The sequence below is a fragment of the Medicago truncatula genome, chromosome 8 (genome assembly GCF_003473485.1).
Source record: "Medicago truncatula cultivar Jemalong A17 chromosome 8, MtrunA17r5.0-ANR, whole genome shotgun sequence".
In the NCBI taxonomy this organism is placed as follows: domain Eukaryota; kingdom Viridiplantae; phylum Streptophyta; class Magnoliopsida; order Fabales; family Fabaceae; genus Medicago; species Medicago truncatula.
Window position 1 is genome coordinate 16,658,180 of NC_053049.1, and position 16,790 is coordinate 16,674,969.

Here is a 16,790-nt window from a genome sequence, read left to right on the forward strand (position 1 = left end):
TACAAAGAAGTTTTTCGCAATTTATCATGAAGTTCATTTTGTTGTGTCCCAATTGTATTAACTCACTTATAAACTTTATGTTTCAAGGTTTGGTACTTGCTATTAAAATTTGCTTTTATAATTTACACATATGCAATTTGTATGACCCGTGTGGCAGCACGGGTGCAAGGACTAGTATATACTAGTATGAAATAACAACAAATAACGGTCACAAATTCTTTAAGAAACCTTTTTTACAACATTTTATGCTTTTTTTAATAATCTAGGCCCAATTTTTCTAGGCCCATATGTTGTCCATATCCCTAGTTGTTAGTCTGTCTATATATAAGCCGTCACTCCATTTCTTTTCTCCAACATCACCAATTCTTCTTCTCCTTTCTGTCTTTTGTCTATGCTCCTCATTTCCTCGTTTCCTTTTCCTTTTTCATATCATTTATTTATACTTTCTTACAATCTTAGTAATTATATATACTTTAGGAGTGTCTGCAAAACATCACTACGTTCGTGAATTTGTAGTTGACTACTTGTGGAATTTCACTAACAAAATAACTACTAGGTTATTGAGTTATACAATTTAGATCTTATCATAGTTAACTTTACAAGGAAAAAACTAGACATGAAACATTCTAGATCTGGTCAATTGATAAGATCTAGTATGTGTTTGATTTTTTATCTAACCGATATGACATGTCAACCTTGTGTGATTTTTATAAAATTGAAAGACTATGAAGGAAGGGAAGAAGACCATGATGTTATTATTAAAAAAAGATTCACAAATATGAAATCAAATCAATGAAGTACCAAAGGTATGAAATCAATTTTTATTTTTATTTATATTCATTTTTTGATAATACAATTCATATTTATTTCTTAATTCTTCCTTAGTATTAGATCTTTTAAGTTATGAACAATATACATTCTTATTATTCATAATGTATAAAAATATTTTTATTCACTGATCTATATATTCTTATTCATACCGAATAAAAATATTTTTATTCTCATATCTATATTATTTATTTGTGATAAATAAAAGATTAAATTTATCTCTTTGCTTACCAAACCTATTTATTCTAGTCATTAGCTATCGCTATATAAATTAGATCTAAATCAAGTTTTGAACTTTCAATTTGATAAAACATCAATTTCTCAATCGAAATTATGATGTTTTTACCCTCTTAGAATATATTTCCATTACTTAATTTATTTATGCAAATGTTCTTATATTTATTTTATAGAAAAATTCACTTACCACAAATCAAACTTTTGAATATTTTTTAAGTGGTTTTCAATAAGCTTATCAACCAATTTTATACTATGTAGATACAGAAAAATGAGATTTAACCTCAATATGAAAATATATAAAATAATGTATTTTAGAGTCTCGTAAAGATCAGTAAATGCTCGATGAAATTAAAATAATGTATCTTTTTTTTTTGACAATTAAAATAATGTATCTTGTAAGGCATAAGATTTTGTAAATTGTTGGGTATATGATTCAAGCTTGAACTTATTCTTGAAGTAAAATTAACTCAATTTTAATTGTTTAGACAACAATGCCGCAACCTTCAATTGCCCAACACGCCGCCATTTGGAATACATAACACCTTCTTCCTCAGTCGCAGTCACGTTTGCCGCCTGCCATCGCATTAGCTAGTGGCAACCAAGAAGAAGATGAAAAGGCAATGGTTCTGGAGAAACCGTTCGAGATTTTGATCTAAACATTCCCTTGTGCTTAGAATCTTCTATGCCTAAAACTAATGGCTTGTGTGAAATTAGAGATAGTGGCGTAATTTAGTTTTACTTTTTCTGTTTTCGTCGTCGAACGTTTTTGGCATGTAATATATGGTAGCTACAAGTTAACAAGAATCATTATTGTTAAACCTTACTAATTTAAAACAAAAAATATATATCAATTGTTCATGTTAGGTAGGTGTTAAACCCTTATGATAAGGGTAGAATATGATTCTATAAAAGTGGTGTACACATGTAATGGAGTCTTCCTTTAGATGTAGTAACAATGAATTGTACAATAAGGAGTGAAAACTATTCAATATTTCCTCTTCTTTTTAGGATGTCGTGTAGAAAATGAATTTGTTTTTTTACATCAGAAGATTCTTGGTCATCACTGCATTTGTTATCGCTTAATTTCTAAGGTTGTTTATTCTTCACGGCTTCAGCTTCCAACCGCTTCTCCTCGTAGTTCATTCATGTAATTGATCTTGTTGAGTCCTAACTCTTCTTTGAACTTATAGTTGTTTTCATAGACGAAGCACTTCAACTTATCGTTCATGTCTCGAACTTCGACGACCTCGTGGGTGAATCTTTCTACATACTCCTTAAGGGTGTATTTCTTTCCTTAAATTACTGCATTCCGTGCCACCATCGGTTTCAGCTACTTTCTCCTGGCAGTGAAATGGGGGGTAAGCTCTTCACAAAGCTCCCTCTAACAATCAATAGAGTCGTCCTAAAGGCCTTTAAACCAAGTCCTCGATGCAACTTTCAATGCGAGGACAAATATTTTACACTTAATTGCCCGAGCTCCTGATGGGAGTTGGTGATGGTATCAATGTCGCTGACATGTATCTTTTGGGTTGGGGTGTTAATGGGGAGGCTAGAAGTGGCGTATGAGGCTGTTTGCATGGGAAAAGGAGTTGATGAGGAATACTATTGGGTTCTAAAGCTTCTTCCTTTCCAAAGGTATACGGTTAAAAGTGTTTATACTAACTAAACTGATGCTTAAGTCAATTTTAATGTGGGTTATAAGCATGTTTTGTGGGTTAAAGCGATTCCACTCAAAGTTAACATTTTTGTCTGGCGTTTTTTTTTTTTTTAAATTGGATTCTAACCAAGAATAATTTTGTTAGGCGGCATATTTTGGCTTATAATGACACTCAATGTTCGTCTGATTGTGGTTACTTGGAGGATCGAGACCGCTTCATTTTCTCAATGTGATTTCTTTGGTTGATTATGAAATTTAATTTTTGTCTGGCCTGGTTTCTCAAAGGTTCATCACGGTAATATTTTAGATCATCTTCTTTGGTGCTATAGGCGGATTTTCCAAAAACTATCGATTGACTTTTAACATTATATGGATTTCGGTGCTCTGCATCATTTAGAATGGGAGGAATGGGAGGATTTTTCAATCACAAGGCTGATCTTCTTCATTCCTTAGCCGAGAAGGTTAAAATTCAGATTTTTTGGTGGTTGAGATCATATTATGCTTTGTTCGATTTAGATTACCTCACCTGAAAGTTGAATCCTTTGTCGTGTTTAAAGGCTATTTGTTATTATTTTTTTTTATTTCCTTTGTTGATCGGACAATTGTGTCGTGTATTATAAAACTCTTGAATTTGTAAGTTTCTCTGATACACCTTGTGGTATAGGGTTTTTGTTAGTTTATAATATTTTTTATTTTTATTTTTTGTCAAGCAGCCTAGTGGTTAGAATTCACTTTTTTTTAAGGTGAATAAGTGGGCTGTATGGGGTTCGAACCCCCACCCCTGCATATAATAATGCATGTCCCTGCTAACTGAGTTATGCTCATGGGAACATTTATAATATTTTCTTAGTCTTCTAAAAAACTAAAATCAAATCAATCTAAAAATAAATTATTGGACAGAGTCCACATTTAAAAGTCAACTTAACAAAATAAAAGTCTACTATTTTAAGAGAATTGATATTTGGACAACCATTTTCTAACAACTTTTTGACAACTTTCTATCTCATACTCACATTATCTTCTTAATCTATCTCTTCATTTTTCTCTCTCTATTATTTTTGACGAATCAAAGAAGAGAAGATCAAAGTTGTCATAAAAGTTGAACCAAAGAATTGTACAAACATCAGTACTCCTATTTTAATCACTTAACCCTAAAAAAAAAAAAAAACCTCACCTCTCTCGTGTGAGCTGTCATCACTCATCAAAACTTTAGTTTATTCCCCTTCGTCCATCAAAGAGGGGTGATTTTTTTATCAATTTGATCCAAAATCACCCATCTAACTCATTTTTCTCTTTCCTTTTATTGAAATAAGTGATTATCACATCTATTTCGTTTTTTATTTTGTGATTTGTCGTCTAAGTGGGACGTTGGGTTGTTCGTGGTCTTTGTGCGGCGTTGTTTGTCTTTCTTGTTTTGTTCGGTTCAAATTGTCAGTCGGCTTTGAATCGGTGCAGACTCAATCAATGACTTTGACGTTGTCCACGTTGCAGATCCAGAAACATGAGTATTCCGGAGACTTGAATATAGTCATATGTGTAGGCTTCTGTACTTTGTTGTTTTATGTTATTAACAAAGATGATGTGAGTTTGTACGCAGATTCATCATTTTTGTTTTTTACGAATTTGCACTATATCATATACTCTATCAATTTGAATGAATATCATTTATTTTTGTAAAAAAAATAAAAAAAAATCTACTTTGATATGTCTAAAAAAAAAGTCTAGTTTGATTATTTAATTTCTTTTTTCATGTAAATTATTGTAAGAAATCCCCAATTTTTTATGTACAAAAATTGAGCAACTGCCATTTGGTTGTGTCTCTCTCTCTCTCTCTCTCTCTCTCTCTCACTTCTGAAACCTTTGTTCATCACTCTTTTTTGTCAAACACTTCTACTCATTGCTTCACTCAAAACTTTCCAGATCGATGTTTTTCTCTCTCCGACGAACAAAGGTTCGCTTATGTTTATGTTTTTCCTCTTTTCTTAATTTATGTTACAGTTTCATTACTTAGAGCACACTCTTTCTTATCTATCATGCTTTCCACTTCAATTCTTGTGTTTTTGTTACTGCATGTGAAAAATAGAAGCTTTTTCTGTAATGGGTTTGATCTAAAAAAAATTGTGATTGAGATTTTTTTTTTTGTTAATTCAATAGTGACACTGAATTGGTTGCATGCAAATGGGTTTTCATTGAAAGTTTTAATTTTGAATTCTGGGTTTTGTTCTTCATTATCTTCTGTGCATGAATTGACTTTCTTTTGATGAATTTTTGTTCATTTTATTTTTCTTTCTTTTTCATTTTTTTTTGTTCTGTGAAATGAGGAAAATGGTTTTGGGATGAAGTAAGCAAAAGGAATTTGTGTGTTTTGAAAATGGGGTTTTGGGTTTCAAAGGAAATTTGATTTAGGTAGATATCTGTTTGACCTTGCATGCAAAGGGATCAAAGTTCTAATGACCCTTTTTGAAGTAATCTAAAGAAAAAAATAGAAGGGACTAATTTGTCCCCAATTTGACAATGTCGGAGACTAATTTGGTATTATTTTTTGTCCGTGATTAAATTGGGTCGCAAGAAAATTGTCAGGGATCAAATTGGGTATTCACTCAAAGATTTTCTTTTTAGTTTGTCTCTAGGAAGGGTAGCTGGAGCCTGGAAGGTTTCTTGTTTTGATTTGCTTAAATTTATCATTGCATCTGTGAATTGTTATTTTCACTTGATTTTATTTCATTTTCCCCCTAAGGTTTGTCATCTGTTTATAGTTTCATTTATGAGATTTTATTTATACTTTTATGTCTTAATTTTTCTTCCCTAAAACTACTACTATTTGGTTTTGTAAGTAAAACAGTTCTACAATATACTATATCTGTATCTGTTTTCTTTGTTCGGTTCAATTTTAAAGGATATATGAAATGGATCCTACTGCTAAATTACAAGATCTCTCAGCTTTCTTCTTGAACTGGTTTCAACTTTGATTATGTATTTAAAGTTATAGTCCTCAAAGGATATTCTAGTTTTGCTCTTGCGTACACGATACCACGTTTAACAAAAAATTGAGAGGATTTCATTGCTTGCCTTCAATTGACTTGCTCCTTCGAATGCATTGATAGGCTTGTCGTTTATTGTATATTCTAAATGCTTTTGGATATTCACTTTCTGGAACAGGACTGAAAATTTTGATTGGATGGTTTGTTTTCCGTACTGCTGATATGAAGTGAATTGTTAACAGTGATAATTGATAGATGGGGATTCAGACAATGGGGTCTCAAGGTGGTGGAGATGGTAGTGGAAAACGGTCACAACTCCACTCTCTTGTGCGGCAAAATTCAGTGTACAGTCTCACACTTGATGAAGTTCAAAATCAATTAGGTGACTTAGGGAAGCCACTAAGCAGTATGAACCTAGACGAGCTTCTAAAAAATGTATGGACTGTTGAAGTGAACCAGTCCACGAATACGGACAATGAAGGCACAGCACAGTCTAGTGAAGCTTGTCTACAACGTCAAGCTAGTCTGGCATTAAAAGCTGCTTTCAGCAAGAAGACTGTGGATGAGGTTTGGAGAGATATCCAACAAAAGAAAGACAGCGAGGAAAAGAAGTCACGAGAGAGACAAACTACTTTAGGAGAGATGACATTGGAGGATTTCTTGGTGAAAGCAGGTATTGTTGCAGAAGCATCTTCTAATAAAACGAATACCGATACTACGGCTGCGGCCGATTCAAATGTAGCAGTATCACAGTTTCCTTCGCAGGGTCAATGGATACAGTATCCACAACCACAATATCAGCATCTACAACAAAGTTCCATGGGGATTTATATGCCTAGCCAGAGTATGGCACAGCCGTTACACATGGGGTCGGGTGTTTCAATGGAGATTCCGTTTGCAGATAGTCATATGGCATTGGATACGCAGATGCCTGGAAGAAAAAGGAGCACTCCGGAGGATATGGTGGAGAAGACTGTTGAGAGAAGGCAGAAAAGGATGATCAAGAATCGGGAATCTGCTGCCCGTTCAAGAGCACGGAAACAGGTGATCTCTCTCTTTCTTTATTTCAAGTGTTGTAACTCGCAAGTCCTTATTATTTGATTGGTTTTTGTTGTAATGAATACCCTAAACCTGAATAATAACTTTAACAAGCAGGCTTACACAAATGAATTGGAGATTAAAGTTTCACGCCTGGAAGAGGAAAATGAAATGCTGAGGAAACGAAAGGTTTGATTCTTCTTTGAAATTATAAGTTTAATTGATTTGACTGAGTATGTTTTTATAATGATCCTAATTCCTTTCATTCCCCAGATTGAGTAGTTTGTACATTTGTGGATTATAATTTCAGCATAAGATAGGAGACAGTCTCAGTTTCAATTACTATACAAATCTCTGCATTTTTTTGGATTAATGAAACTCTGCATATTATGTTCTCTAGTTGAGACCTGAGCATGTGTCATTTGCATTTGTTAAATTTGAATTAAAGAGGAATCGGTCCATTGATCAGAAGCAAGTCTTGTAACGTAGAATAAACATTGTTAAATCATTACACCATCAGCATTGCCGTCTTGATGTTATTTATTTGGATGTATCTCTCTTATGGCCTCTGCTCTATCTTTTACATAGTCATTAAGAATTGTTCAGGAAAATAAATCACATGAGACACATTTAATTTTGTGATTGACAAACACAAATGAACATGTTAGTTCTGATGCAACTTTTGGATTATTCTGCTCTGAATATACCACAATGAATCTCACTAAGGGGATTTAAATTTTTCCATTCATACAAAAACCTTACCGTGTGACATGTTTCCCACTTAGAGCACAGAGTTGCACCTTTGAAATAAAAATTACTGCTTTCATTAATTGAGTTTCATATCAGGAACTATATGCCTTGAATTTCCACTGCTTCGTTAAGTCAGTTTTTTTTATATTGGGTGATTTGGAATTTGATTTATCGGCTCAACAGTCTTTGCTCTTTTTCATTCAATTAGCAGTGCTTGTGGAAGATCTTGGATCGTACAACCATACATGCTATAATAAAAACTATATCTATATGCACATTGTATCCATGGTCATTTTTACCTGTTAAAATCATGGGAACAAAATTGCTCTTTTATACATGCTAACTTACTCCTTTGCCTTGTATATACTATCAGATTATATTATTAATTTTTGTCCTCAACATGCAGGAGCTAGAGAATATGTTGCCTTGTGCACCGATTGCTGAACCTAAATATCAGCTACGCCGAATAGCATCCTGTCCATTCTGAGATCTTTGTACCTATAAGTAGAGGTTTGTAGATATGAAAATCAGGGAATGTTTTCTTGTAGTTCAATGTTTGGCTGACACCTGCCTTTTGTTATCTCTGGAATACTCTGTTAAGTTCTTAAGTAATTATAGCTAATGTTGTAGTTTTATTATTCATTACATAGCCATTTTAATTATTGGTTAATTTCATCTTGGTCTATTGGCGATAGAATAATAGTCGGGTCTTGCCAATTTCGTTGTCATGAGAAAATAGGACCACTTTTAGCAGAGAGTTGTTATTCACACCCCTGTTTTTCTAAGACATTTCCCTAACGAGTTCTTTCAAAATTTGCCCAAAATTTCCTGTATGGAAGTACCTTCTGGGGAATATATTCCCATTTCTTACTTATTATACCTTCTGAAAGTGTGCTTTCAGAGTATTTATAACTTTCAGACAATTCTAGTGCATATCTTTTATACATTTTGGAGGTTGATTGTGTGGATGCAATGGAGTATTTGAAGAAATTAGTACATTAATCATTTGATAGAGTTTTCTGATACATGATTGCATTTTGCCCCTTTGCTAGTTGCTTGGTATACACTCTAAACTCTAGCAGTCCCTTAACCTTCACGATGGCCCCTATAATGAGTAGTATAAGTGCAAATGTATAATGGGCATATCCTCTGATGGCATCTTCCACCATTTGTTGATCAAAGTCTAGATGTGTGCCATTCACGATGGCCCCTATTTGAATTTTATCTTTATATTTATTGCAGAAGAAAACACATTGTTATATATTTACCAAAAATATTTATTTAATAGTAAAAAATTTACGAAAACCAAGAACCAGTCTTTGTGATGGCAATTTCTTTTATTTTATGGAATAGCAAATCCATATCTTGATGCGCACGCGCGTATTATAAACAATAATAATACTCTTTTTATTTTTCAAAAAAAATTTTTTTTTAGAGCAAACAATAATAATACTTTACAATTTCTTTTTCCTTAAAAAAGCAATAATACTTTACAAAAAAAAAAAAAAAAAACACTCTTGTTTTCCGCTAAAAAAATAACACTTTTTACGAGAACAAAACTATATGTAATTTCTTCTCTAAGAAAAACTATATATGGTTTTTCTCCTAAAAAAACTATATATAATATCTGTAATAGAAAAAGCTATATATTTCAAAGAAAATCAAACAAATATACTCTGTGGAATGGAATGATGAATTAAGGGGTTGTTAGACAATAATCGAGTCACCTAAAAATTATTTTTTTTATATACAAAGAGAAAGGAAAAAAAAAACTTATCATGATATGCATTTTGTTAAAAATAAAAACCAAAATTCAGTTTTCTTAGTGTTACTCTTTTGTTTTATACTTTAGCCAGAAACACATTTCTAATTTCAATTTGGCCAAATGTTGAACAGTGAAAGTTAGAATACAAATGTAGCAGTTGACTCTCTCTTTGTCCATTCTAAAACAGCTCTTACCAGCCTACTTAATATTCCCTTGTACCTATCTTAATTTAATTCATATTTTATTTCATAAACAAATACAATAACTCTTATCCTTCAAAAATAAAAAATACAATAACTCTTATATTATTATATTTATATGCTAATGTCAATTTCAACCATTTCAATAACGCGTTTTATATGCTCTCATTATTGAACATATTATATACCATCTTGTTCTTTTTCTATAGTTCCTTGTCTTTGCACATTTTCTAAGTCTTCAAAAATATTCCATTTTTTCATCACCATGGGATATGGAACAAGAAAACTCTCAGATGAATATGAAGTTTCAGAAATTCTAGGTAGAGGTGGATTTTCTGTTGTTAGAAAAGGTACAAAAAAATCAAGCATTGAAGAAGAAAAATCACAATCACAAGTAGCAATCAAAACCCTAAGAAGGTTAGGTGCTTCAAATAACCCTAGTGGATTACCAAGAAAAAAAGATATTGGAGAAAAAAGCACAATAGGGTTCCCTACAATGAGACAAGTTTCAGTTTCAGATACATTACTAACAAATGAGATACTTGTAATGAGACGAATAGTCGAAAACGTTTCGCCACATCCAAATGTGATTGATCTTTATGATGTATATGAGGACACAAATGGTGTTCATCTTGTTCTTGAGCTTTGTTCCGGTGGTGAACTTTTCGATAGGATTGTTGCACAAGATAAGTATAGTGAGACTGAAGCTGCAACTGTGGTTCATCAAATAGCTTCAGGGTTAGAAGCTGTTCATAGAGCTAATATAGTTCATAGAGATTTGAAACCTGAAAATTGTCTTTTTTTAGATGTTAGGAAAGATTCTCCTCTTAAGATTATGGATTTTGGGTTGAGTTCTGTTGAAGAGTTTACTGATCCTGTTGTTGGTTTGTTTGGATCTATTGATTATGTTTCACCTGAGGCTCTTTCTCAAGGAAAGATTACTACTAAGAGTGATATGTGGTCTCTTGGGGTTATTCTATATATCTTACTTTCAGGGTATGTTTTTACTTTTCTTTCTTTCTTATATTTAAATTGTATTAGGTTTTATGTTTTGATTCTAGCGATGATGAGTTTGTATGTATCATCGTGGTTTTAACAAAACTCCACTTTAGATCTTCTACAAAATTACGGTGCTACTGTGATTTCGTCAAACTCAACATGTCCAAACATGTACTAGTAGTATGTTTAGTTTTAAATTTGGAATTTACAAACCTAACCTACAAGAAATAGCGCCGATTTGGGAACACGGTAGCTCACATCTCACCGCGTGGTAGCTCGTCTCTCCAAATTAATAGTGCGTTTGGTATTATGTTTGGAATTTCCAACCCAAACCTACAAGAAATAGTGTCTGTTTGGAAACATGTAGCTTACCTCTCACAGCGAGGTAGCTCATTACTTCAAGATGAACTTCCTCGAAGTGACATCATAAAAAAAGAAACCCAAACAAACACATGCTTAAGCTTTTGTTAGATACCTTGTGATTTCGTTAAACTCAACGTATCCAAACATATACTAGTGGTATGTTTAGTTTTAAAATTATTTTCATATAATTGTTATGCAGGTATCCACCTTTCATTGCCCAAAATAATCGCCAAAAACAACAAATGATAATGAATGTAAGTACCATCTCTTACAGAATATAGAAGTTCTTTCCACAATTACTTTGCTTACTAAAACAAAATGGTTTGGAACAGGGGAATTTTAGTTTTTATGAGAAGACTTGGAAGGGAATTTCACAACCAGCAAAGAATTTGATTTCAAGTCTTTTAACCGTTGATCCTAGCAAGAGACCTAGTGCTCTTGAGGTATTGTACACTACTACTATCTTGAACATACCAACTTAACATTAAATGTCCACATAAATATTTTTTAATCGAGTTTGATGAAATTAGAATAATGATGTAGATATTTTATGACTTAAAGGACCAATTTATAACAAAAAAAACTTAAATGACTAACTTGCTATAATACAACTTAAGAATCGTAGATGATATTTGACCTATTTTTCATGACATTATCTTCAAATGTAAAGAAGTTTAAGGTGAATAAAAACCACAACACACATGTTGTTGTACTTTGTGTTTTTTGGAACAGCTTCTAAGTGATCCATGGGTCAAAGGTGAGAAAGCCAAAGATGTTCAAATGGACCCTGAGATTGTCTCAAGGCTACAAAGCTTTAATGCAAGACGTAAACTTCGTGCAGCTGCAATTGCTAGTGTTTGGAGCTCCACAATCTTCCTTAGAACAAAAAAATTGAAATCATTGGTTGGATCCTATGATCTTAAAGAAGAGGAAATTGAAAATCTCAGGATGCATTTCAAGAAGATGTAAGTACCCAAAAGTCAAAAATTATCATAGTAACATTTAACTTTAGCTCTTAAATTTCACAAGGAACCAAACATTTTAAGTAAATAATCAAATTAGTTAAGAATGACAGATAATTAAAATATTCAAAAGTATTCAGAACTCCTAGCTCAACTGGCAAAAATGTCGAAATTGTTAGGCCGAATGCCATAACCGGGGTTCTACCAAAAAAAAAAATATTCAAAAGTAATTTTCATAATATTTACACAATTCGAGCTAAGGTTTTAAAAAACAGTTCAAAGTCGCGTTTGAGATGTGACATCAATGTTTTTTTATGTCTTTGTAGTAATTACAATTACATTTGCTCGAAGTGTATTTTGACACAAAAAATTGGGACTATGTGTACGATACACTTCGGACTAATGTTTTCTTTTTGAATACAAAGAAAATACTAATAGAAAATACACCATTTCTGATTTTTCAATATTAACAAGTGTGTTGCAGTTGTAAACTTTGATAGTTTTGATTAAAGTAATGTAATGAGTTGTTAACAGATGTGCAGATAGAGACAATGCAACTCTGTCAGAGTTTGAGGAGGTGTTAAAAGCAATGAATATGTTATCATTGATCCCTTTTGCTTCTCGTATATTTGATTTGTTTGACAACAACCGTGATGGAACAGTTGACATGCGTGAGATACTTTGTGGATTTTCCAGTCTCAAGAATTCCAAAGGAGAGGATGCTCTTCGTTTGTGCTTCCAGGTGAATTATACTCAACACCCAAACAAATATTAAGTTTTACAAATATGAATATGTGAAGCAAATGGATTCAAATTATAGATATTTGTGAGTTGAAATTTATGTTGTTAGTATCAGACTAGATAGTTCGACTAGTTTAAACTAAATGTTAAGGAGTTTAGACATTGAATTTAAACAACACTAACGAAATAGTAAATATTAACCTAAAATTATGTATTTAACTTAGTTGATCAACATTGGGGCCTCATAACTTGTTAGACCTGTACATTCAAACCTTAGACTTAGTACAACATGATTTATTTTATTTTTCTAAGTCTTGATAAAACGTTCACTATATATTTAGGCTTAATTTTTTTTGTCAAGTTTTACTTACCTTCAAGCTGAATTACGGATTATTAAAGTCTCGTTCACCTAAGAATCGAAGAGTTAACACCAAAATAAAATAAAAATTACTTTTGACCTTTAAATATGTTGGACTGAATCAATAAATTAGTTTTTTTTTAGAGGTTGAACCAATAAATTAGTCTTTTTTTTAAGGAATAAATTAATGTCTCTAAAGAAATAGCTTAAAAATTAATGTTATGAACATACACTCTATAACTAGTTTTCAACATGTTAACCACATTTGCCTCTTTATTTTTATTTTGTTGGCAAATAGATGTATGATACAGATAGATCAGGCTGCATCAGCAAAGAGGAAGTAGCATCCATGCTCAGGGTAATGCACACACATCTCAATTAATTAGCTTCATCTTTTCACTTTCATTATATTAACACACATTTATACATTAATTAAACAGGCTTTGCCATATGATTGTCTTCCAACTGATATCACTGAACCTGGAAAATTGGATGAGATTTTTGACTTAATGGATGCTAATAATGATGGAAAAGTTACATTTGATGAATTCAAAGCTGCTATGCAAAGAGATAGCTCTCTTCAAGATGTAGTTCTCTCTTCTATTCGTCCATAATAGTTTTATGTTCATGATGTTATGGTATTTTAATACTTGAGTACTTTTATGCTCCTTTGAGGACTTTTTTATGAAGTTTTCGTAGTAAAACATAGTGTTCAGGCCCGACCCTGATATTTTTGGTGCCCTTATCGAGTAAAATAATCATATCATTCAACAACTTATCGAGTATTCCACCATCAATGTGAAGTGTTGGTCAATTCAACAACTCTCGTGAATCGTTTGCTGTCTCTTCTAGGGTTTCACTGTTCGCCGTCTACCCCTGTGAGTGTGATCGTCGTTTGTTTAGGTTCTCATAATTTGTATGTTTTGGATCTTGCCTAATCTATGTATCATGTATGATTATGGTGATCAAGTATGCATGCGTATGTGGTAATTGGATTAGATTTCAATTGATGGGTCTTACATTAGATTTGTTGCATAGATAATAGTTTTTTTATCTCTCCCACAAAAATCCTCAAGCGTGTCTCTATTTCAAGCTACTCGATCTGGTTATATGTGTTGGTATGATCTGGATTCCATGGACGGTTTCAAGACCCGGCGAGCCCGGGTAGTCGCCCAAGCTCTGGCCCAAATTTTTTGCAATTTCTTTTGTAAATCTCCTTGAATTTCTTATATAAACCCCTATAAATTGGGTAATTTCTCTATCTAGTATTTTATTATTTGCTTGCAATTTTTTATATAAACCCCTATAAATGTGTTGAATTTTTTTTTTGCCAAGGCTTTATAATAATCCTGGATCCGCATACTATTTATCATCCCCTAGTAGAGAGTCGAATTAAGCTTGGCATATGGTTACCATGTGTTCTTATCAAACATTAGTCTATAAAAAATAGTATTATAAGTTGGAATTACCAAGGCTTAGGAAACCTGAGTGTATAGCTTCAAAATTGAAATACATAGTCCGTTACTATAAGCCAAATGCTTTATTTCTAAATGAACTTTAGTCCACTCCAATAAAACTGAAGAATTACGTTGTTTGCTTGATTTTGATAGTTGTTTAGCAATTAGCAGTCTTCGTCTAAATGGTGGCTTAGCGCTATCTTGGAGCAACTCTTTTAATTGTATTGTGTTAAATTATATGCAAATCATATTAATGTAGAAGTTCATGATCCTCGACAAGGTAAATGACAATTCACAAGTTTTTACAACTTCTTGGAAGAGGGAGAAGGTGTGCCTCATGGGATTTCTTGCATAATATGTCACAAAGTATTTCGCTCCCATGGTGTATTATGGGTGACTTTATTGATATCATGGGTGTCCGTGAGAAACGGGGTGGCTATGAACGTTCTATGTGGTTGATAAGCGGTTTCAGGCAACCATGGCTCAGTAGTGGATCCCTCCCATCTAACTAGCCTTTGGAAACGAATGACGCATCTGATGATACAAGAAGACAAGTAGTGGAGACAGCGCACTAAGAAACATTGGTATAGAGACGATGATCTTAATACAAAATTTTTACATGCCTCTGCCACTTCTCGGAAAAAGGTAATCCGCATTTTTTCCTTAGAAAACAACGTTGGTGAGGGAATTTCATATGATAATGGTATGTGTCAGGTTGCAAAGGGGTATTTTGAAGAATTGTTTTTAGGAAGAAAAATAGCATTAGAGCTTCGGTTGTTGGTGCTATTTTAGAGGTAGTTATAGATGAGGATAGCAATTTCCTTACTACTCCTTTTCATACACAAGAGTTCAAGGAACCCTTGTTTTCCATGCACCGGACAAGTGTCCAGGACCGAATGGTTTCAATTATGTTTTTTTTTTTAAACATTTTTTGTCTGTTTGTAGCCCTGATACATTTCATAAATGTTACACATGGTTGAGTAATAACCAAATCCCTTCCTCTCTAAACTTTGATAACATTGCCTTGATTCCTCGGGGGAATGAACATAAGACAATGAAGGATTGGCGACCAATTGCATTGTGTATATTCTTTATAAATTACATGTAAAAGTTCTTGCTAACCGACTTAAGCATATATTACACAAATGCATCTGTGACAATAAGTCACCTTTTGTTTGAGAGTCTTTTTGTAACAATTTTTGTTTTTTCTCATTTGATTTAACTATACTCTTTTTTCTAGTTCTTTTGGCACTTCTGGTGCTATAACTTCATGTGTGTTTTAATATATTTCATTTTACCTTCTTCAAAAATAAATATTTTAAAAAATATATATAAATTGTTTTTTTTAATTATTTTCCTGAAAACGAGAATTTTACGTGTAACAAATTTTAATTACTGAAAAGATAAAAATATTTTGATTTCTAATTAAATTGAAATAAAAAAAAAAATCAATTTTGAATGTTATCTAAATATGAATCATACACAATTGATTCTTCATGATTCGGATGTATTAAATATGACTAATTGAGTCATGCATTTTTTGAGTCATACATGTTTCTCGTTAAAAACACATCTAACCAGTGGCGGAGCCACGTATTGGTCAGCTGGTGCAGCTGCATCCCCTCAAAGTTTTAAATTTAGACCAATATTTCTTATTTTATTCATTTTGAACCTCCTCAAATTATAACTTTGCACCAGCTTAAATCTTGTCACTGCACAATGGTAATAATAATAGTGACGTATATGCAGCTAATAATAATAGGTCAAAACAACGTAGCCATTGGGCTGGACCCTACTAAATGTAGTGATATATGCAGCTCATAATAATAGGCCAATATATATGTTACACTTAATACTTGAAAAAAAACTATGGGACACTCAAAAATTTAATTTGTATCAATATATTCGGTCTTTAAATTAATAGTTAAATGCGTTATATTTTAAAAAAAATTACAATAACTAAATTTATTATCCAAAGTATCGACGAAATAAAATTTATTGATTGTTTTATTACGATAAAATATAAAAAATTTGATATGATTCTTATAAACAATGAGATGATATTTTTTTTTCTTATGAAATGACATTTTATAAAATACCAATTTGAAAAATAACTCTTTATTTCATAAAAATAATTGGTTATTTTAAAAAACACGTGTACCGGTACACTTAAAATGTAACTTGACATCAATTTGGATCAAATTTAAGAGACTAAACTCTTACAATGTGATAGACTAATGTTTAAATCTGACTTAAAGAGATACTTGTGTTTTGTACTTGACATATTTCGAAACTCAAATAAGATTATCCTCAACAAGAAGAACTTATAAAAAGAAATATTAATTTGAGGATAAAAATGTAAAGAGGATAAAAATGTGAGGTAAATAATATTTTTATTAAAATTTAGTTATTCTAGTATTTATGAATAAACCATAATTGTATCTTTATCTTCAT

General features: G+C 32.2%; 2 protein-coding genes and 1 long non-coding RNA gene across 4 annotated transcripts; all 3 read left to right on the forward strand.

Moving 5' to 3' along the window:
• Positions 1-368: 368 nt before the first annotated feature.
• On the forward strand, positions 369-3,377 carry LOC112417233 (uncharacterized). Its single transcript, XR_003007796.2, has 3 exons — positions 369-806; positions 1,551-2,700; positions 2,868-3,377. It is a non-coding gene; the product is annotated as an uncharacterized lncRNA (long non-coding RNA).
• A 1,139-nt stretch (positions 3,378-4,516) lies between these two features.
• On the forward strand, positions 4,517-8,136 carry LOC11408376 (ABSCISIC ACID-INSENSITIVE 5-like protein 2). 2 transcript variants are annotated; one of them, XM_003628075.4, is made up of 4 exons: positions 4,517-4,673; positions 5,882-6,747; positions 6,859-6,930; positions 7,898-8,136. In XM_003628075.4, the coding sequence occupies exons 2-4, from the start codon at positions 5,959-5,961 to the stop codon at positions 7,976-7,978; spliced, it is 942 nt and encodes a 313-aa protein (XP_003628123.1). In that variant the 5' UTR covers positions 4,517-4,673; positions 5,882-5,958; the 3' UTR covers positions 7,979-8,136. The 2 variants fall into 2 exon arrangements, with proteins under 2 accessions (XP_003628123.1, XP_024627504.1); XM_024771736.2 differs by having other exon boundaries at positions 4,531-4,673; positions 5,946-6,747.
• A 1,585-nt stretch (positions 8,137-9,721) lies between these two features.
• Positions 9,722-13,493, forward strand: CCAMK (calcium and calcium/calmodulin-dependent serine/threonine-protein kinase DMI-3). Its single transcript, NM_001376225.1, has 7 exons — positions 9,722-10,452; positions 11,018-11,072; positions 11,151-11,261; positions 11,551-11,783; positions 12,315-12,522; positions 13,178-13,237; positions 13,320-13,493. Exons 1-7 carry the CDS (start codon positions 9,722-9,724, stop codon positions 13,491-13,493), a joined length of 1,572 nt encoding a protein of 523 aa, NP_001363154.1.
• Positions 13,494-16,790: the final 3,297 nt, after the last annotated feature.